At 53.5% G+C, this 22,719-nt stretch overlaps 1 protein-coding gene and 1 non-coding gene across 4 annotated transcripts; one reads left to right on the top strand and one right to left on the bottom strand.

Moving 5' to 3' along the window:
* Positions 1-73: 73 nt before the first annotated feature.
* Nbl1 (NBL1, DAN family BMP antagonist) lies at positions 74-22,719 on the bottom strand. 3 transcript variants are annotated; one of them, XM_026400814.2, is made up of 4 exons: positions 22,574-22,719; positions 2,958-3,146; positions 2,755-2,866; positions 74-1,556 (listed from the first exon to the last, which is right to left on the bottom strand). In XM_026400814.2, exons 2-4 carry the CDS (start codon positions 3,122-3,124, stop codon positions 1,293-1,295), a joined length of 543 nt encoding a protein of 180 aa, XP_026256599.1. In that variant the 5' UTR covers positions 3,125-3,146; positions 22,574-22,719; the 3' UTR covers positions 74-1,292. The 3 variants fall into 3 exon arrangements, with proteins under 3 accessions (XP_026256599.1, XP_026256598.1, XP_026256597.1); XM_026400813.2 differs by lacking the exon at positions 22,574-22,719 and adding an exon at positions 11,337-11,461; XM_026400812.2 differs by lacking the exon at positions 22,574-22,719 and adding an exon at positions 8,289-8,440.
* On the top strand, positions 4,380-4,453 carry Trnaa-ugc (transfer RNA alanine (anticodon UGC)). Its single transcript has one exon. It is a non-coding gene; the product is annotated as a tRNA-Ala (tRNA).

The raw sequence follows: 22,719 nt of genomic DNA, 5'->3' as shown, positions 1-22,719 counted from the left end.
CCAGGCAGCTGGGCGAGGGCTCCCCTCTCCTGGGCCCCTGGAGGAAGCACAGGGCAGAGAGCGCAGGCTGGAAGGCGTTTATTCATAAGTCGGGTCCGTAGGGGGACCACTACTGGTTACAAGCTCTAGAAGCTCTAGTCAGGACAGGGACAGCCATGGAGCAGGCACCCCAGGCAGGGGTCGAGGGCAGGCAGCGGCCCGGACACAAGAGCAGCACAGGCAGTTCGGGGGCCTGGGGGGGCCTGGGAGGGTCTTCCCCACCCCCCCACTGCGCCCCTGGGTCCCATACCCCTCTAGGGTTAAAGTGCAGCTGGGAGGAGGGGCGGGACTGGAGCTGGAGGGTGAGGCATGGCTGCCCTCAGGCCTCCTTGTCCTGCTTCCTAGAGGCACCACAGTGTCCACTCAGGGCCTCCTCCAAGCCTCTGGGGGAGGGACATCCAAACAGATATTTAGAAGGACCTTCCCCAGGACGGCAGGGCTGGTTCCCATCAGCTTTGAGAAGGGCCTAGGACTTGGGGGAGAGGAGGGAGGAGGGTCTTCTTCAGGGGTGGCCTGGGGCTTGCCCTCCCCCTGGCCCGGGAAGATTCTTCCTTTGCCCCCCCATTCTCCCCACACCCAGGCACCCCAGGAAGCCCATGCAAGGCCCATAGAGCCTGGCTGCTGGCTCCGGGGCCCCGAGTCAGGAGGGGCCTGCCCTGGCCTGACTCCCAGACCACTCCATTGAGGGAGCCACTTCCGGCCCTGGGAGAGCTGCTTTCCTGGGGATGGGGGTGCAGGGGAGGCCTCTGGGGAAACCTTTGGGGCTGGAGCTTCCGGCCTCTGCCAGCCATCTCCCTGGCCCAGCCGCCCCTCCCCCACGCTCAGCCCAGGGCTCTGGCTGCAACAAGTGCCCACCCCGGGGGGATCCTGCCCACCAGGGGCTTTGAGGACCTCGGCCTGGGCCTGCTGTCTCGGAGGGCCTCACCCCCCCCTCAGCAGCTTAGCCAAATTCCTCCCCCTCCCAAGGGCACATCACTAGAAGGCAGAAAGGAAGACCCCCCCCAACACTTTCCAAAAAGAGCCCCGCAGACCTCCGCTTCTGCCCCTGACACTTGAATATATTAAATTGTGCAGCATGGCTCCAGCCCCGCCCCTTCAGGTCTCCATGGCAACGGGCAGCATTCCAAGTCCAAGTCTGAATCCAAGTCCGTCCAGTGCCAAAGCTGGGGGCTTCCGCCTCTCCGCTCCCTCTTCCCCGGAGGCTGAGACCCGGCATTCCACAGGGGGCTGGGAGGGGAGCGGGGCCGGAGGCCTCAGTCCTCAGCCCCCTCCTCCTCAGCATGAGGGGCACCCGGAGGCTCCTCGGGCTCCGGGGTCTGCCCACCGGGGTGGGGGTGAGGGTGCGGGTGGGGGTGGGAGCCAGGCTGGGCGCCGGGCGCGTCCTCGCCCTGCACATAGACGCTCAGCCCCTCGTGGCTGGGCTCCTTGCCGCAGGCCTGGCAGCTGCAGTGCAGGATCTTCTCCACCAGCTTGTCCACCCGGGGCACCACCTCATGGCCGGGGCACTCCAAGGTCACCTGCAGAGAGCAGGAGGAAAGGAAGGGAGAGTTCCTGCAGCCCGAGGGCAGCACAACCTGTGAGGACCGCGACCCCGCAGCCTCCCTCGGCACCAGCAGATGGGGACCAGACCCTGCAGGAGCCACCTGACTCCTCTCCTCACACCTGTCCTGCCCCCTTCCCACCCACTCCCCAGGGTACTCTGGGGAGAAAACCCTCACCCCTCCAGCCACCCAAGGTCTTCAGGCTGCCCCTGGCTGACCCCACTCCCGTCCACACTGCTACCTGACCTGCTCCAGAGGCCCCGCCCGTGCTGTGCCCTTGCCTGGACGGCTCCTGCCCAACCCATCCCCCACCACCTGCCCTAAACTCTGCCAGTTAACTCCTGGACACCTCTGGGTCTGAGCCCTCACCTCCCTTCCTCAAAGGAGGGTCACCCTGTAGGAACCCCATGAGTACCCTGCCTGTCCCCGTGGTCACCTTCCTATTGCCCTTCCTCCCTTCCTTCCTACTCTTTTCTCTCCTTCCTTCTGTACAGCACCTACCCCAAGCCAGCTCTCAGGGCACAAGCACAGACACGGGCCCTCAAGGAATCAGAATCTAACTAGGGAAACGGACTGCCACAGTCAGCCAGACAGGGGGGTGGGGGAGTCTTCACATGTGGCAGGTGCTCAAAGCCGAGGCCCAAAGGTCTCTGGGAGCCAAAGGAACAGGGATTTGACAAAGTCCAAGTGTCTGGAAAGAGGCCCCAAGAAAATGATGCTTAAGCCAAGAGCAGAAAAATGAACAGAAATTAACTGGAGGGGAGGAGCAAGAAGGAAGGGAAAGGAGGAGGAGGATGGAGGGGGAGGAGGAGGAGGTTTTCAGACAACATGTGCAAAGGCCCCGTGGTAGAAGGGAGCAGAGCAGGTAAGAAGAGACTAAAGGAGGTAGGCTGATATCCAGTGTCCATCTCTTAAGGAAGGGTGGGGGGAGGGTCTTACAAGGCATGGCAGATTTTGGTCTCAGCCTATAACAATGGGAGGCCCCGGAGATTTTTCAGCACATCAGAATGAGGCTTCAGAAAGATCCTGTGAGCAGGTTGGTGTAAGGCTTGTGAGCCCATCCTGTGGCAAGGACCAGGGTACATCCCCAGTACAAGCCCTGCACCCTGCACAGGGTAACTGTGGCCACCAGCTGGATGGGAGAGCCCGAGCAGGGCGGGTGGGCCGTACTCACAATCTCCCACATGGACTGGGCTGGCATGCAGGAGTCACAGTGCACCAGGGACTCTGTGGACTGCGGGAAGGTGTTGGGGACGCTGTAGCTGAAGCACTGTCCTAGGCACGCCCTGTGGGAGGAGAGGTCACCGTGCCGTGTCACCATGGGGGAGAAGGGGGGCAGCCCTGGTCCTCCCCTCCCACCCGCCCCCTGGGGCCCACCTGTTCTGGATGGACTTGGCCTCACAGCCGCTGTGGCCCACAATCTGGGTGATGTTCTTGGCTTCGCACCAGGCACTCTTGTCTGGGAACAGGGCCAGCTTGTTGATGGGCGGGGGGGCGGCCAATAGCATGGCAGGGAAGACAGCCCCCACCAGGACCTGCAGCATCGTGCCCGCAACCTCCAGAGTCCTGGAACGGATCACAGGTGGCAGGTGAGGCTCAGCAAGGCCCAGGGGCCAGGCAGTAGGGTTTGGTGGTTACAAGCAGGACCCGGGAACTTGACCCCTGAGTTCTTCCACTCTTCCACTCACTAGCCAAGGACAGCCTTGGACTAGTTATTTTGCTTCTCTGAATCTCGAAAACCCGTCCAGAAATTGTACTGCATCAGATGTGTCAGGAAGATTAAATGAGCTATGAAATGAGCCTCACAGGCAATTCACACTCCATATGTGTTCGTTATTTTTATAACTTACTATGTAGACTTGAGAAAGTTACTTTTTATCTCTGTGTCTCAGTTTCTTCATCTAAAAAGTGGAGATGCTATATGGCAATTGCCCCCAACCTGGTGGACATGCCTGTAATCCCAGCTATTCAGGAGGCTAAGGCAGAAGGATCACAGGTTCAAGGACAGACTGGTCAACTTAGTGAGACCCTGTCTCAAAAATGAAAAAGGGCTGGGGATGTGGCTCAGTGGCAGAGTGCCCCTGGATTCAATCCCCTGTACCAAAAAATAATAATAAACAGGTGAATGAATAATAAAGGAGAAGAAAAATAATTGTTGCAGTTGCTGAACAAGACACCAAGTGTTCAAGTCCACGTCCAGCAGTGAGCTCCCTCCCTTTTATGCTGTGAATCCTGCAGGAGAAAAATCCATTGTACTGGAGTGTAGCTCATTGGCAGAGCAAGTGTCTAGCATGTGCAAGACCCTGGGTTTGATCCCCAGCACCACACACATGAAAAACTTGTCCACACAGCCCGGGAGGGGCCAGCCACCCACCATGCATTATCCTGGACACCACTGCCACAGCCATCAGGATTCCTTCTGGGGAAGATAAACTCGAACTTCATGTCACAGTGAGTTCTTATGCCACCCCAGTCAGACATATTTCTTTCTAAGATGTCCCTCCTGAGCCTTAAGACCACCGGGCCCTACATATAACGTCACGGCTAGCTCCATCCTAACCCCTGAGTGGAGCAGGAGACAAAGCCCAGTTTGAACATCTGCTAATCCCCTGAAATAGGAGGAAGGAGTGGACACCAAGACAATACCAGAGCCCGCCAGAAGATGGCGCTGCAGGACAGTCTGTGTCTAAAGGATGACATTCCCCAACTTCACCCTCCCACGTTCTTGGCTTCACACTTCACCCACTGCCCCCCAACCTCCCCTACCCCCACCTCAAAGAGAATGTGGTATGGAAGGCTGGGGATGTAGCTCAGTTGGTAGAGTGCTTGCCTTGCATGCACAAGGCCCTGGGTTCAATCCCCAGCACCACACACACACACACACACACACAAAAAAAAAAAGAGTGGTATGGGAAATTCCAGAGAAATTTGGAAGTGAGGGCAGTGCCTGAGTGGGGTCCCCAACCCTCTAGACAGGGCACCAGGGAAGGTTACACACGTGCTATGTGAGCCTGCACACTCAGGCCTCAGTTTCCCCAGGCCAGGGGTTACCAAGCCCAATCCATCGGAATGCCCTGGAGACCTGTGGGGTGACAGCTCTAGGGTGGGCTGGGGTTCAGCCCCTTCAGAAAGCTTCCAGGGAGTGGTTCTGCTGCGGAGCCAGACGGGGCAAGCTTCCAGATCAAACAGTCTGGGGCTCTGGGTCTTTGGATCGTCCTCAAGGGTCCTGGATGAGACTGAATGGGAGGACAGGGGCATGTCCCACAGAAGCCCAGGCCCAGGATGGGGATGGCTCAGGACCAGGCATCCCACTCAGAACGGCCCTAGCCTGGACCCTCCTTCTTCAGAAAGCAAGTGGGGCTGGCAGAGGCAGGTACTTGGTAAAGTGTCCAGGGACGGGTGGGGGTGGCCTGCCCCCACAGTGGAAATCTGGGTGGGCTGGCTGAGTGGGGTCGTGTCGGTAGAGCACAGGCGGCCTGCAGGCATGACACTCCACAGCACTCTACTGTCCAACCAGCATCCCCCTCTGCTCCTGCCCTTCTCCTTGCATTGGCCCTGGCTCACGGGAGATGACCTCTGACCCCAGTCCGGCAGGGAGAAGAGCAGCTGGAGGTAAGGTGGGAGAGTCTGCCCCCACCCCAAAGGAGCTCCTGCCTGGACGCAGGGTCTCATCCACACGTATCTGGCTGGCTCAGAAGATCCACAGGCTTTCAGCACAGTCAAGACAGAGTGGACCTGCTCCTAACTGGCCACCTAGCCGATGTGTGACAAGCCTCCAGGAGGCTTCCTGGTCCCCAGTAGATCCCCTGCCATCTCTAGGGTATCAGCCTGAGCCAGCATCTGAACACAGTCTTCTCAAAAGGCCAGAGGTGACTGGGGCAGGGAAGATCCAGGGTCTCTGCAGGACCTGGGGTGGAAGGATGGCTATATGGCCTGTGCGGGGGCATGTGCTGAATGACTACAGGCCAGGCCCAGGCTAGAGCCGAGCGGAGCTGAGGCTGCAGGGCACAGAATAACAGGGAGTTTGGGGAACAGTCACTGGCCCAGAGATCAGGCTCTGTCCATTAGGATCAGTATGACAGAAGCCGAGGAGAAGTGGGGCACACTGAGGCATCCACCCGCTTCTCCTTCTCCCGCTCCAGTGCCCAGTGGAGAGAGAGTTAATCACGAGGGCCAGCCATGCCCACAGAGAGGTGCTGCAACCCAACCTGCCGTACCCTGGTACCCTGGCCTGCTCAGGGTACTGGGGCCACCCTCAGCCTCCCTGGGGCAGCAGCCCTGAGCGCCAGCAGACTGCCTGCCTCCCATCAGACGTGAGGCCCCTCGAGTCTCCAATGCTGGAATCCCAGCCCTCCCACCTAGGACCTATGGCATCCAGAAATAAAGTTCACTTCTGGGAACCCACCTTCCCATCCTAAATGGGGAACAGAGTGTTTTCCTTGCAGAAGAACCGAGAAGACCCCATGAAAGCACCCAGCACGCAGCAGGCACCAGTGAGGCCAGCTCTGTTCCCCAGGGGGCTCATGGGAAAGGGGGGCGGCTCCAGAGCCCAGGCTGGGGAGCCTGGACACACCCACCTCCTCTCAGCCACTCTCCTGCCCCCATGCCCAGCCCTGCCCTGCCCTGCCCTGCCAGGAAGAGCCCACGCTGCCCCCATCAGTGGGTGGGCTTTTTGCTAGCAGGTTTTATTGTTGGTTTATACATTTTTGTTTTTTCAGCAGGGACTTGGCCAACTTTTTTTAAGCAGCAGTCAGACCTTGCTTCCTGAGCCTCCGGCCTCACCCAGATTCTCAGCTCTTCCTCCCCGCCCTGGAGATCACGCAGCAAGTCATGGGACTCCCCAGTGCCCAGGGCGGGAAGAGGAGTTGTGATCTAACAGGCCACCGCCCCAGGCTTTTCAGAGCCCCAGGGCCCGGCAGGTCACCTGAACCGTGTCATTCCCTGGGTCATTCTGTTCCCTAGGGTTCCTCTCCCAGGCTCTCCTCTTCCTTACCAAGAGCTTTCTTTCCAGGATGGAGGGAGAGGCAGGGTGGCCAAAAGGAGGGGGTGCGGGGCCCAGCCCCCCACTCACTCAGGAGCTCAGGGTCAAGGGGAAACAGTTTGAGCCAGGACAGCCAGAGATGGCAGTGAGAGGGGAACAGAGGTCCTTAGCTGTGGATGGAGAGAGCACTGCACAGGGCTGACCTGGTGGGCAAGGAGGGAGCTCCCGGGAGGGCGTGGCCTGTGCAAAGGTGGGAGGGCAGGCGAGGCACTGGTCCAAGGCTTTCACCTGAGCCAAGGGACTTGGTCCTTACAGTACCCACAGGCAGATGCCCCTCTTCCCACTCCAGAGATGGAGGCACAGAGAAGCTGAGACTGGCAGGAGCTCACACCATCAGTAAGCAGAACTGAGACTTCGCCCCAGCCAGTACCAGGTGGGCCCCCAGCTGCCCTTGCAGATGAAGGTCACCAAAGAGAGAAGCAAGAAACAAGAATCGGAATCGAGGGCTGGGGATGTGGCTCAAGCGGTAGCGCGCTCGCCTGGCATGCGTGCGACCCAGGTTCGATCCTCAGCACCACATACCAACAAAAGATGTTGTGTCCGCCGAGAACTAAAAAAAAATAAATATTAAAAATTCTCTCTCTCTCTCTCTCTCCTCTCTCACTCTCTCTTTAAAAAAAAAAAAAAAAAAAAAAAGAATCGGAATCGAGGCGCAGCGCCCAGGATGGAGGGAACGCTGGACGAAGCCCGGGCCCTGTGGCTGCCCTCTTGCTCCTGTGCACTTTGGTGTCCAGCCACTGCCCAGGCTGGGACCTGGGGGCTCCCCACATACCCGAGTTCAAATCTCATTCCTGGCTCCCTGCAGATAGGCAAGTGGCCATGGCAGACCCCGGCTCCTTGAGGCCTTGGTGAAGGGAAGGGACCGTCCTTCTCCACAGGGCTGCATGGGCTGAAGGAGGCGCCTTAGCATAGGTGCGTGTCTGACCAAGCCCACGCACTCACCCAGCCACCTCTCAAACCCAAGTCTTCTGATTCCTCAGGAGCCTCCTGCCACTGGTTCTGAGCAGCCACCACACAGATAGGAGGCCCCCAAGGGGATGACACCGGCTGACCCATTTCAGCACTGTGGACATGAGGCCCAGCTCAGGAAAGTGGCCAGCATACCTCCCTCTCTGAGCAAACAGAAGACCAGGGCTGCTGGTGCAGGGGTGGGGGAGGGCCTGGTTCAGAAGGTCACTCAGGAAGGCAGGGAGGTGGGCAGCAGGAACGTCCCAAACAGAGCAGGCCCCGAGAGCCACACCCCCCAGCACTGACGGCTTCCCCCAGATGATGGTCAGAGACGCAGAGGCCTGGGCCCAGCCTGGGTAGTCTGAACCCCCAGCCTGGGCTGTGGCACAGGCATCTGTACATGTGCTCCCCACGTGATGTTGAGGCCCAGCCAGGTCAGGAGCCACAGCCCCCCAGCTCCCCAGGACAGGGGCCCCTCGGCCCACTGCCTGGGTTCTAGGGCCTGCAGTAGCATCCTAAATGCACCAGAGGGGCCTAGATTTCAAGGAACACCTCCTCCAGCTTCTACCCACCACACAATCCTTTGTGTAGTAAAGAGGTGACTTTGTGTAACAGATGAACAGTCCCCCCTCCCCATTTCCTCTTTTGGTAAGTTGACTGTTCAGGGTCAGCTGAGGTCCAGCTCACTAGGATTCCCAAGGTAGACTGTGACTACTCACCTGTCCCCCTTCCTTCCCTGACAATGTGCACACATGTGCAGGCACACACACACGCACACGCGCCCATGCCCACACTGGGCACATCTCTGGTGGAAAGGCCAACTTCTCCCTGCAACTTCAGCTCCTGAAGGAAACTCCCTCACATCTGCCCCAGCTGCTGCCGATGCTTCTACCTGTGGACTCAGCAGTCGGGTGACATGGAAATACACACAATGAGCATGTCAGGTGGTGGCTCATTCAAACCCAGTGCTCCCCACCCCTCCTCTCCTCCTTTACCTGCACTCCCCAACACACACACACACACACACACACACACTCAAGCTCAGCCACTTGAACCTTTCTGTGCCTTGGTTTCCTCATCTGTAAAGTGGGAGTCATGGCTAAACCCACCCCATAGGGAAGCCAGGACAATACAAGCCTTGATAAAGGGGGCAGCTACTGGCCTTGGTGTGGCCAAGGGGTCCTCTTATCTGTCCTGGCCTCTGCCTCTCCTTCCAGATCCTGAATGGGTCCTGAGAATATCTCAATCTGGGGGTGCATCTGGATGAAGGGGACTCCTTGAGGTGAAACTAAAAAGAGAGGACAGCTGTGGAGAGTTTTATAAGCTGCCAGGTGCCACCCGACATGCCCCCTTGCCAGGGCAGCAGCTGAGCAAAGCTCTCCTGCAGACTCTCCCAGTGAGCCACTGATAATAGAAAGGCCCTGGAGAGAGCAGCCCCCTCCAGATCAGTTTTAGAAAACAGACTCTGCCCAGTGCCAGGCTGCGCATGCGGCTGGCCCAGAGGGTGTGGCGCTGGTGGCCAGCCCTAGGCTTGGGGATCAGCAGGGTGGGGCAGCCCTCCAGGTCTTGGAAGGAATACAGGGACTTCCTAGGATGGTGCAACTGAAAATTCTGCTTGGGAGGGGGGACAGGCAGGGTGTGTGGGGGGACAGGCAGGGTCCGGTGGGCCTGTGATGCCCCTCACTCGAGTCAGACGTCGGCCCTGGTCAGCTCAGCAGGAATTCCTGAGCACTCTGGGGATCCTCCAGGCTGTCTCAGCCAAAGTTTCCACCGCTCATTGTGTGCCTGAAGGCAGGATAGTCCAATGGTCATGGGCAAAGTCACTGGCCATTTGCCTCACATTTGCCACCAGTGAACCGGGCAGCATGGCCTGGGAACGACTATCTTAGCAGATTCCCTAGGGGAGGATCTGGCTCTGGAGAGTTGCTTAAGGCCACTGTGATTCCAATTACAGGACCCCAGTCTCACCACAGGGTGGCTTTCTTCGGTCCTTCAGTGCTGGGGAGGCTGGGGCTGGTTGAGCATGGACCAACTGTCCAGCAGGCAGGCACACAGGCCAAGCCCATGCCATCCAGGCCTGCCCGCCTGCCTTTGCCAGGCAGCTCCACCTTCCAGCCCTGGCTACCTCTGCTGGCCCCCAACCCCAGCTACCAGCCCTCCTACCCACAGACCCTCCTCCTGCAGACCCAAACAGCCTCGAAAACACATTCATGCTAATAAGCTGCTGCCGGGCCTGCACATCTGCTCAGCAGAAGTCCCCGCAGACCTCACCAACAACCCTGCCCGCTCCAGCAGCCTCCGACCCTTGGGGTTGCGGGTTGGGGGGGGGGAAGGAGCTAAACTCAGTCTGAAATTTCACTTTAAAATGATGAGGCCATATCCCCAGCTAATGAAGAGCACTTACTTCCCTGTCCATCCCTCCAACACACAGGCCCAGGAGAGAGGTCCGGCATGCAGGGGTGGGTGGAGAGGGGTGGGGGTCACCAAGGAAACCTCCAGCCTGGCCTCTTCTTTGGCCCCAACTCAAGGCAAACCACGCCCAAGCAGCCCCAGCATCTGGGGGAGTCTCAGCAGGCTGGCGGTTTAGATGGTAACAAAGGGCAAGGGGATCCTTGTTGACAAGTTACTTCCCCACCCCCATTCTCTGCCAGCGGGTTGTTTTCCGGGGGTGCTCCCCGGTACAGACTGGTGGCCTCCCGCTGGGTAAGGACCTCAGAAAGTCTGGATGTGTGTCCTTCTCCCCTGATGCCCGCCAAGGGCTCTGGCCACACCAAGGCCAGCAGCTTGTCCCCTTTACCGAGGCTTGTAAAAGATCAGAATCGCCGGGCGGGCCTGGGAGCGGGCCAGGGGGCAGGTGGCGGGCAGCAGGATCCTGTAGCGCACACGGCCTCTCAGGGGTGGAATTCTTAGGAGAACTGAGCCCCCGGGAAGGCTGGCTCTCCCTGCCCCAGTCTCAATTCCGAGGGGATGACCCAGGCCAGGCCCTGGGGAAGGAAGGTGGGAGGGTTTGGCGTCTTTTACCAGGTCTAGGAAGCTCTCCACGAACCCACCTGGGGGGACCCACCGAGCCTCCGATGCTGGGGGACCAGGAACCGGAGGGTGGGGGTCAGGGAGGCGCGTATTCTGAGCAGACTCCCACAGAGGGCTGCGCGGACAGAGAAAAGGAGAGGACATGAAGGCAGAGACAGAAGCCCAGGGAAACTGAAAACGAAGGCGGAGGGGAAGCAGACCGAGGGGCAGAAGCGGCGCGTAGGGGCGGAAATGCAGCGTGCTACGGAGCAACAGGGCCACACAGATGCGGAGGGAGAAGCCGAGAGTGGGCAGAAGGGACGCAGAGGGTCCTCGGGCGGAGAGGCTCGAGGCAGCGCGGAGAGGCCCGGGTAGAGCCGCAGGGGCGCGAGCCCCGCTGCCGAGCCCCGGTGCTGCCCGGCGCCCGCGCGACCCGCCGGGCTCTCCTTCGGCCGCGCATCCTCCTCCCACTTTCTCTCTGGGCCGCGGAAACTCCTAGCGAGGAACGGAACCCCGAGCCCGGCTGGGGACGAACTCAGGACTCGGAGTGCCCCCGGCCACTCCGTGCCGCGCCCACGTCCCCGGCGCCGGCGGCCGGAGTCGCCCGGCCGGCCCGTGAGTTCCCGGGCTCGGTGGCGGCGCCTCGCCCAGTGTCCGCGGCCGTCCGACGAGCAGCTGGCGGCGGGGGCGCGGCGCGGCCGCAACGGCCGAAGCCTCCGGTAGCCGGGCGCCCGCGTGCCGGCCCGGGCGGGACTTACCGCGCGCGGCGGCGGCGGCAGGGAGCTCGGCGCGCCCGCGGGTCCTCGGAGCTAGATGTGAGCCGCGGGGTCGCAGGCCGGGGCGCCCCGGGAGGCTGGGCGAGGCGGCCGGCAGGGCTGGCTGCGCTGCGCGCCGTCTGCGGCCCGGGCGGGCGCGCGGTGCGGGGGAGCGGCGAGCGGAGCGGCTCCGACGTCAGGGTGTCTCGGCTCCAAATAGGGAGCGAGGGCGGGGGAGCGAGGGGAGGGACGCGCGAGAAAGAGCGGGCGGGAGCGCGGCCGCTCCCTCCAGGCGCGCAGGAGGGGCGCCGCGGCCGCCCGGCCCCCGGCCCCTCTCCCCGCCCGCCAGAGCTTGGCCGGACCTCCGCACGGCCCGACGGCGCGGGGCAGCGGCCCGCACGCCTGGCCGGCGCCGCAGACTCACGACAGCGAACCGGGTGCCCCAGCCGATTCTCAGGCGCCCTCCCCGGGTTTCTCTGCCCTTCAACTTCTCTCCGCCAGACTTTTCCCGAGACTGGGCTCTCAGGCTGGGCCAGGCCTCGGGGTGACAAAGATGGAGGTGTCCTTTTTTATGGGAACCGGGCATTCTTCTTGCTCTGAGAATGAGGCGCTCCCGCCCACCGAGTCCCGCCACCGGGAGCCCATCACACTCAGCAGTCCTGCGGTGCGCCCATCCTATCGGCTCCTGGGCTTGCAGCCAGTTTCGGGTCCATACTGTTTCTATGACTCTGATCTGCTCCAGGCACTTGACTTAAGCATCCAAGACGGGGCTGAGAGCCCCAGAAAGGACTATTCCGAACCAGAAGGCCAGAAAATGACTCAAATGACTCGTTTCTCTGGCTCCTGGGGAAGAGCGGGATGCCTGGTCCAGGGTCCTGGGTCCAGGCTCACCTGGGGTATTCATCTAATCGGTGGGCACTGCAGTGGATTGTGGTAGGACCGATCTCTTCCAACGGAGTGAGAAGATAGCTTTGCTCCCTAAAAATGGTGGCTCACAGTGTTGGACTTCGGGATTTTTGCTTTACATTATGGTCACCTATGTCCATATTTTGAACTCAGCTAGGCTGGAAGCTCCCAGATGGACTCCACACCTGCTCATCCAATGTTACAGGGTTGCCCAGCATCCTAGGTGGCTCCTAGTGGCCTTGTGGCAGCCCCTGCCCTACTCCAGCCTGTCTGCACTCTCCACGTTGCTATTGCCCACGTTGCTATTGCCTGTGCTGTGCCATCTGCTGGGGTTTCCTTCCCCACCCTTCACCTCCTGGTAAACTCATTCTTCAAACACCATATTGGAAAGCCTTCCCAAGACCTTTGGGTAACCGTAAGTTCTCCCGCCCCCAGGTGTGATCCTGGAGCATGGGATCCATCTGTCCATGTTAATCTCCCTCTAGGGTAACTGTGCACATCTCTTCCTCCATTAGACTTTGGGCTCCTCAAAGGCAGGGCTCATGTGCTTCAGGATCCTCAGTGTGGGAGGGGCCAGAAGAGACGTAAGTAAAACATATTTGGTTGAATCAAGTAATCATCCCCCATAGATTGGCTTTTCCAAAGGATGATTATAATAACAATTATAATAACTGCATGTGCACAGCCTATTTCTAAGCACTTTCCACTTTCACAATAAATCTATTAGATAATATTGTTATCCTCACTTAATAAATGAAAACAAAACAAAAAAGGCCTAGAGAGAGAGAGAGGTTAAGTAGCTCATCTAAAGTCACACAGTGGGAGGCTTGAGGTTGTTGGATCATAAGTTCAAGTTCAGTCAGGGCAACTTACCAAAACAAAAAGTCAGCCGGGCAGTGGCACATATCTGTAATCCCAGTGGTTTGGGAAGCAGAGACAGGGGGATCAGGAGTTCAAAGCCAGCCTAGGCAAAAAGCGAGGCACTAGAGAACTCAGTTTGACCCTGACTCTAAATAAAATCCAAAAAGGTAAGGCTGAGGATGTGGCTCAGTGGTTGAATGCCCCTGAATTCAATCCTGGGTACCCTACCCCTCCCACGAAAAATAAAATAAAAAGTAAAAAAGGGCTGGGGGTGTAGATCAATGGTAGAGCACTTGTCTAGCATATGTGAGGCTCTGGGTTCAAGTCCCAGCACTGCAAAATAAGTAAATAAATAAAATCATACAGTAGGATACCAGTTAATGTCTCTTGGATAACAATGCACTACAGAAACCAGCCTCACTGCATTGGATGCAGTAACTGCTCAGGAATATTTTTAATGTGAAGGTCTACAATTTGAAAGAACCCACTCCTTCACTGCAGGAGGCTAATTGGATCACACCAGGTCTATGGGCAGGAGGCTGGAATCCCAGTCAGCACCCTTGACAGTGCAGCCCACCCCTCTCAAACACAGGGAGGTTCTAGAAGAATGCCAACCACCACCTAATCGAGGACCAACCACCTACTCAAGGACATGGGGTTTGGAGTTAAGTCACGCCTATCTGGTGAAGACTGGAGGAGGACGGTAATGTGGACAGGGGGCTCAGAAGGGGACATGTTAATATTATCTATAGACAGCTACCACTTTAAGCCAGGCATTAGGCTAGGCACTATATTGCTATATCTCATGGAATCCTTACCACAGTCCCATCGCTGTTCCCATTGTACAGATCAGAAATATCAAGTCACCAAAAATGTTGTTACGTGCTCAAGACCACATGGCTGGTGATTGACAAAGTCTGGACTTGAACCCACAGCCCAGGGTCCTGTGCCCACCACGCCCTCTTGGCTGCCTCCTGCCCCTCCCATCAGGCTGCAAGTGCGGATGCAGTGGGTCCAGGGTAATGGGGCCCAGCGGGAAGGCAGAACCTGTCAAGTCAGAATCTCCAAGCTCCAGGAGATGCACCTGGTTGGCAGCGCTGCTCCAGCTGCCCTGACAGGCCTGGCTGGCACAGAGCACAGGCCCACAGCCAGAGCCTGCTGGCCCAGGGCCAGCCTCTTGGGGCCGAGGTAACGTGGGGCCCAGAGCTGGGGCTGAGGGCTGAAAGCCCCTCTCCCCAGCTCATTAGCAAACATCTGGGCTCAGGAAAATGACCGACCTGGAATGTGACTGGGCTGCAGGGAGCTGCTCCCTCCCTGAGTCCCGGGAATGTGAGCTCCCTCCCGCAGGGCAGGGGCTCGGGCCAGCTGTTTCCTCTAATCCTGTCAGTCTGGGCTCAACAGGGGTCCAAGCCTCTGCACTCTTGCAAGAGAAAGAGTGAAAACAAGCAGAGGACCTTCCTTCCAGGCCCAAGGTCCCCCACCATCTTCAAGATAAGACAGAGTCCGCACTTGAGGTGGGAGGTTCCTGTGGGCACCTCCCTGCTTGCTTTGCCTCTTCCTGACATCACCCACCAACTATGGGACTCAGTGCGAATGGGTTTCATTTTGCCCCTTGGTTTCCTGATCCAGTACTGGTATGTGCTCCCTAGGGTCAATGTCAGGAATCGTTCATTTATCTAACAAATATTCATTGTGCCTACTGTGTTCCAGACAGCCACAGAGGTGGGGACATAGCAATGGACTAGGCCAATAAGGTCCCAGCCTTCAAGGAATTTGTTCATGGATTGTGGTGGTACAAACCTATAATCCCAGCTATTCAGAGGGCTGAGGCAGGAGGATCATAAGTAGGAGGTCTGCCTCAGTAACTTATCAAGACACTGTCTCAAAATAATACAAAGGGCTGGGGGATAAAGCTCAGTGGTAAATTGCTTGACTAGCACCAGACCGTGGGTTCCATCCTCAGCAACACACACACACAAGATATATTCTATAGAACCAAAACCTAAGAACAGAGGGGCAGAGTGTGTAGCAAGGAAACTGATGGATGAATTTCACAAAATCAAAGCGTTGTAAGAGAACTAGCCCAGAATAGATGATGCGATGAGGGAGGGAGGGATTTATCCAGAAGTCTCAGAAAACATCTCTAAGAGGTGACATTTAAGGTGAGAATGTGAAGAGAAGGAATGAGGATTTAAGGAGATAAATAGATGCAAAGTGCTCAGCACAGTTCCTGGAAAACAGCACGGGGGTCATAAAATGAAAGGTGTTTTAGGGAGGCTTCTGTGCATAGCAAAGGAAAAGTGAGGAGTTGGATCCCCTGAATCAAATCCAGGCTTTAGCACAAAGTGTTCTCCTCTTGCTCAAGTAATGCACTTCGTAAGTCTCGGTTTCCTCATCTGCAAAACAGAGATTTCAGCGGTCTCCATCCCCACATGACTGTGAGAACTCGCTGAGCTGTGCACATGAAGCACAGTGCAAGAGCTCCCCTCTCAGGGGGTGGCGGCTACAAGATTGTTGTTTTATCCTTTCCCACCGAGGAGAAAGATTTGCCCAAGTTCACTCAGCAAATAGTAGAGATCCAGGACCACAGCCAGATGCTCTGACTTTGAGCCCATTGCCCTGGGCTGGAGGCTCTCAGACCATTGACCCTGCTGTCAATGGTCTCAGGGGCTCCATGGTGGCCTCAGGAGGAGAAGATGGCCATGCACTAATGGGGTCTGCCCTCCCAAGGGCTGCTAGGGGTGTGGGAAGGGAGGGCTTGGCCTGGATTGGAGAGCAGGTATGAGGTCCCTTGGGAAAATTTTAAATGCCCTTTGTAGATGGGGTGGGAACAAAGGATCGGGAAGAGGGACCAAATGCTAAGCACCCTGGAGGTAAGGGGAGAGAAGAGGGTCAGAAGTGAGAGCTCAATTCCAGGGTTTCTGGAGTGGAGGTGTAAGTCCAAGTCTATCCGACTCCAATAATCATCTATTTTGCACTTCTAAGAGGCAGTGGTGGGGGGCAGTTATGGCTGTTTCCTTCTCTGCAAAAATGAACATCCTGATATTTCCAGAAATGTGTCCCAACTCCAGGGGCCAGTGCCAAGGGCCACAAGGGATAAGCCCCCTGCTCAGCCACTCACTCTACCATGCACTTCTTTGCTTCTTTCTCCCAACTGCCCTCCCTAGGGCTGGGGATATACTTCAGTTGGTCGAGCACTTGCCTCACATGCACTAGGCCCTGGGTTCAATCTTCAACACCACAAAAAACAAAAACAAAAACCAATTGCTCTCCCTACCCCTCCTGTGGGCAGTACTCAGTTCTCCTCTGAACCATTCAGGCCAGAAATTGGACAAAACAGCTCTTTTATGGTGTCTCTTCTCCAGGTTTGTTTTCCTCCCATTTCTTCCTTCCATTCCTCAGCTTCCAGTGGCCCCCACACAGACACAGCGAGTGGGAGAAGAATTTTTCTCCTTCCTCAAGAATTAGTTGAACCTTCTGTATATATTTAATAACCTGCAGAATGGCTTTTTTTTTTTTTTTAATCTTAAGGTTTCTGTGCTCCAAATTCACTGGGGAAAATAATTCCCTTTTCAGGAACATGGGAGTTGAATATCCCAGAGAATGGCCTCCAGGACCTGCACCAGAACACACCCAGTGCCAGGCTTGCTCTCTATGAACCTGTCCTCCTGGACAATGGGATTTGGAGCAGAATGGACACATGACCCAGGTTGTGCCAATCAAATTCTCTCTCTGAAGAGTTTGATCTGAGAGGCACAGGGACATGTGGGGAACATGGGGTTCACATGAAGGGCAAGAGCGTTGAGGATTCTAGCTGGTGAAGAAGCTGACAAGGCCTTGCTTTGTGCGTACGATGGTCACCTTTTCCACGGATCCCAGGAGCTTCTCGAGTATCTACAGTCTCAAGCTGTCTTGAGTTAATTGCCTCTTAACAAGTTTTAACTAAAACAAACTTTTTTGGGGGGCTACTAAGTGTCCAGCACATTGCAAGTTACTAGAGATAAGACAAGACATAAGAGTTGCCATCCAGGGGAAAAGGATAGGCACACAATAATGGGAAAGTCATTGCCCAGAAAGTTCATTGCCCGGGAAGCTGCCCAGCCATGAGGGCTCAGGAGTTCAGAGAAAAAAACTGTTATGGTTTGGATGTTTCACGTCCTGGAAAAGCTCATAGGGCAATCGAGGAATGTAGGAGGTGATTAGATTAGATTATGAAAGCTATAACCTTTTCGGTTGATTAATCCATTTGATGGGTTAATAATGTGAACAGACTCTCTGCTTGTAACTATAGGCAGGTGGGAGTGGCTGAAGGAAGTAGGTCACTGGGGGTGTGCTCTTGGACTATGTCATGTCCCTGGCTCTCTCTCTCTCTCTCTCTCTCTCTCTCTCTCTCTCTCTCTCTCTCTCTCTCTCTCTTTCTCCCTCTCTCTCTGCCTTCTGGCTGTCAGTAGGTAAGCAGCTTCCCTCTACCACATCCTTTTGCATGATGTTCTGCCTTATCTTGGGTCAGGCCAATGGAGTTGGTCACTCATGGACTGAACCTCTGAAACCATGACCCCAAAATAAACTTTTACTCCTCCAAGTCGTTCTTGTCCAGTATCTTTGTCATAGAGACCAAAGTATGACTAACACAGGAACAATCCCTGGGGACTAGAATGGGCTGGCTAGAGGAGGTAGGGTTTGAGCAGAGCATGGGCAAATCAGGAAAGCAGTCCATGCTAAGAAAGAAGACCTGAAAAAAATGATTTGTATTTGACAAATAGGTGGCCCTAAGACTTCCATAACACCACCACAGCAGTCACCATGAACATAACACTTGGCTGGCCCAGAAAAGCCTCAGAATCCTTGCTAACACCGCTCCCCTGGACAGTCACCTCCAAGGGGTATGTATATCTGGCTTATGGGATGAAACTTCTTTCTTTGAAAGTATCTGTCACCCCTAGGAAAGTGTTACAACTAGTTTGATTGAAATAGAGTTAATAACTAAAAAATAAATAGAGTGAATATGACAATATTTGGTTACTCAGCAAATATCTGAGTGCCTACTCTTCTCCAGGCTCTGTTCTGGTGCTAGGATACAGCAACTAACAAAACTGATAAAAATCTCTGCCCTTTCTAGACATAATGGCACATGCCTATAATCCCAGCTATTCAGGAGGCTGACACAGGAAGATCACAAATTTGAGGACAGCCTGGGCAACTTAGGAGACCCTATGTGAAATAAAACAAAACATCCCATAAACTCCAGCTGTGCAGCCTGTTTTCATCCTGCCCTATTCCACATGGTAGGAAGTAGAGATAGGAGGAGGATGTGAGGGCCTAGAATGCCAGGTTAGGAAATCTGACCCTGGATTCTGTGCCTATTGGGGTTCTTCTGAATCAAAAACAGCATGCCTAAGGTAGGGTCAGGACTGGTAGGAAGGGGAGCTTCAGGCTGGGAGGCTACGTGGAGTCAAGAACCCTTAAGAGACCTAGCTATTGGTTGATATATTCTATGCTTTACCTCCTGCACAACCTCCCAGGGATTTCTAAATGGATTAAGGCGAGATCTACTATCACCGCCATATTCTCAGCAAGAAGACTTTTGGAAAACCAAGTAGAACCTGTGTTTTATGCATGAAGTCAACCCTAGCAAGAAGAGCAAGTGGACCACTTATTTTTCTGGTATAGAGTCTGAAATGTGAAATCACAGTTGATATACCTCCAGTTTAGATGGAGAACTGTTCTTTTGATCATAATGTATTACATAGTTGATTACAATATGAAATAATACTAGTTAGCTGGTGATTTTACTCTCCTCAATGTCAGAGTACAGCTGAAGGGACAGGGATCATTACTACCATCTCACAAGGAGGCGGGGGTGGGGTGGGGGGGGTGGGGGATGGAGTGACTTTACACAGTGCGCTGGGGAAGCTGGGATGAGAGCGGAGCGTGCTGTGGAGCAAGGACCAGGGGAAGCCTTTCTTCTGACCGAAAGTCACTGACCCACAGAAGTGGTCAGGACCACCCGCTGAAAAATCAAGTTAAATTAGGAAATTTGAAAATATAGAAAATGTTAAACTCAACCACCTAGCTGAAACAGTAAGGGTAAAACCATGCCATAAACATGATGAAAATGTACTTTGGGTTTTAATCACATCAAGAGAGAGAGCAGCAGGAAAGGGGAGGGCGAGGAATGGCAGAAACAGGAGGATATGTGCAGATAAAGGCAGAGAGACCAGGGACTGCACACTGTCCTACACTCACATACATACAAAGCCAACTAGACCTAATCTACAAGTGTGGCGCTTTAAAACATTAATCCCTGGGACCAGGTTTCTCATTATTAGATAAGGGAGTTTCAAATATGGGGAAGGCCAGACCAGTCTTCAGGGGTTTTTCTACTTTCTGCAGTCCTGGGATGGTACCTGGGGCCTTGTGCTAAGCAGGGGCTCTACCACCACGCCAACCTCACAGCTCCTTCAGTTTGGGACTTAAGATAGTAGTATGAACTGACGGTCACAGACATGCATACATGTCTCCTAGCTCTGTGTACTGAGAGGCTAACAAAGCTACTGGCATCCGGGCAATGATGAACCAAGGGTAAAGGATGCACCTGGACATCTTGGTTTCTAACTTCCATTCTCCACTCAAAGGAACCAGGACTCCTTGGAGAATTGGCTATTCCAAGATTGGGGTAGGCAACATGTGAAAGTGGAATATTGCCAGGTGCGGTGGCACGCACCGCTAATCTCAGCAACTCAGGAGAGGCAGGAGGATCGCAAGTTCAAAGCCACCCTCAGCAGATTAGTGAGGCACTTAGCAACTCAGTGAGACCCTGTCTCTATAAAAAAGGGCTGCAGACATGGCTCAGTGGTTAAGCGCCCCTCAGTTCAATCCCTGGTACCAAAAAAAAAAAAAAAGTGAAATATCTTCAAAAGATGGAGTGGATATGTCAAAAGGATGCAGGCGCTAACTTGAAAGAGTCCCTGTTGGACCAATCTGGACAATGGAGTAATAAACACTAATAGTGGGGCTGGGGTTGTGGCTCAGTGGTAGAGCACTTGCTGGCACATGTGAGGCTCTTGGTTCAATCCTCAGCACTGCATATAAATAAATAAAATTAAAAGACTCATTGACAACTAAAAAGTATTTAAAAACAAAACACTAATAGCACTGGGTAATTGAACGCAAGGAGAATCTGTGAGTCCATGCTGAAATAAATAAATGGAAGATAAAAGGGAGAGGAAGGAAAGTTCTTCTTCATAGAATGCCAGGTAATAAGGGGTAATAAGTTTACAAAATCATTTGTGGATGATAGTTTAAGGGATGGGATATTTACAGTTTCTCCCCACAGTTATTAATTATAAGAAGAAAAATAGTGAATTTACAGTGGAGACACCAGGCAACTACCACTTTTACCAAGTGACCAAGATGAACATCACTAATACTGGGACAAATGGATGTCGGGTGCCTCGTGATATCATGCACTGAAAGGACACATCACCAGCTCTGCCAAAGTGTCAAAGCCTGGATCTAATCACAAGGAAACATCAGACAAACCCAAACCGAAAACCTAAGAAACAGTCTACAAAATAACTGGCAAAGATTGTCAAGGACAGAAAAAGAATCGCTGATGAACTGTTCAGGATTAAAGAAAGAGACTCAACATCTAGGTTCAACGTATGGTCCAGGACAGGGGGAAATAACTGGACAATGTATTACTTCAACAGTTCACAAAATTAGCAGCTATACAGTGGCTTAGATGGCACCACCACAGCTGTGTGAATTTCCTGAGTTCAATCACTGTACTGTGAACACCTCGTTCTTAGATCACATACATGGAAACTCTGGGACAAATAAGCATGTCTGTCTTTGGCTTCCTATTAAGTGTCCAAAAGTACTGTGCACACGCACACCACAGGATGAAGAAAAAAATAAAGTGTGAACAATGGAAGACCATGGGTAAAAGGAAGAAAGGAGCTTCTTGTATTAATTCACGTTGCCTTTTTTTTTTTTTTTTTTGAAGGACTGAGGATTGTCCAGAGCCTCACTCAGGCTAGATAAATGCTCTATCTCTGAACTACAGCCCTCATCCTTCCTCTTTTTAAAAAATTTTATTTTGAGATGGGTTCTCACAAAATTGCCCAGGTTGACCTTGAATCTGCAAACCTCCTGCTTCAGCCTCCTGAGTATCTGGGATTTTCACTTTTTTTTTTTTTTTACAGAAAATTCTGTTTACATATAAAATTGTGTCAAAAATCAAACGCTACACGCTGGATTTGTTCCTTAGCACCACATAAAAATAAACAAATAAAATATGCTCAACTAAAAAAAAAAATCAAAAGCTACAAAAAATTCACCTCTTTAAAATATTAAGATAGTAAACATTAGCAGTATACATGATAAAAGGGGGTTCTTTTTGGGGGGTACTGGGCAATGAACTCAGGGGTGCTTTACTACTGAGCTACATCCCCAGTCCTTTTTATTTTTAGGCAATATCTCACTAAGTTGCTGAAGCTGGCTTCTAATTTTCAATCCTCCTGCCTTAGCTGCCTTAGTGGCTAGGATCACTGTACCCAGCAGGGGTATCTAGTGAAGGCTGCATTTTACAGTTTGTAAAGAGTCTCAAAAAGATTCTAATTTTAAAGTATATATTTTTAAGATGAATAGATCAATGAAATGTCATAATACTTTATTACCTTTGCAAGGATTAAGCAATACTCACCTGTAACACTGACTAGAAGCTGAGCAATAATTGTATTTCTGAATCTAACATGATAGTACATGCTTCTAATTTAAAGACTCAGGAGGCTGAGGCTGGAGGATTGAAAGTTTGAGGTCAACTATGGCAACTTAGTGAGACTCTGTCTCAAAATAAAAAATAAAAAGGGCTGGGGATGTAGCTAGAGCGTCCCTGGGTTCCATCTCCAGTACTACCAAAAGAAAAAAAATGTGTTTCTAATTAACACACACAGGAATTATTATTACTATTTGCAATACTAGGAATTGAACCCAGGTGTACTCTACCACTGGGCTATACTCACAGTCACCCCCACCATTTTTTTTCTTTTTAGTGGTGCTGGGGACTGAACCCAGGGCCTTGTGCATGTGAGGCAAGCATTCTACCCACTGAGCTTTACATCACCAGTCCCTTGGTCCATTTTTAAATGTTAAGACATGTCTCACTAAGTTGTCAAGTCTTGAGATCCTCCTGCCTCAGTTTCCCAAGTCACTGGGATTAAAGATGTGCAACTCTGGGCAAAATTAATACTTTTTAAGAAACATAGATGATTTCAAATTATCCTTATCAATTTCAACTGGCCCTTATCAATTTCAACTAGCTTAAGTGTACCAAACCAAGTTTTAACTCAATCAAGCCACTTCATATCGACCATTCTAGGTTTAAACAGTTTAACTTTTGACTAGCATAGAGCATGGTTAAGTCTGGACTCTGGAATCAGAACGTGAATTCCACCTGCATTACCACTTACCTGCTTGTCCTTGAGCAAGTTACTTTATCCTTCCAAATTCTCTTTCTTCACTATGATGTACGTAAAATCTTAGGACAGTAATTAGCTCAGAAGTGTTATTATATATTTGAGGTGAACAAAATATGTTGTGCTGGTTCGTTCATATG

Source organism: Urocitellus parryii, chromosome 11 (genome assembly GCF_045843805.1).
Source record: "Urocitellus parryii isolate mUroPar1 chromosome 11, mUroPar1.hap1, whole genome shotgun sequence".
In the NCBI taxonomy this organism is placed as follows: Eukaryota; Metazoa; Chordata; class Mammalia; order Rodentia; family Sciuridae; genus Urocitellus; species Urocitellus parryii.
This window is presented reverse-complemented; position numbering and strand designations above follow the sequence as displayed.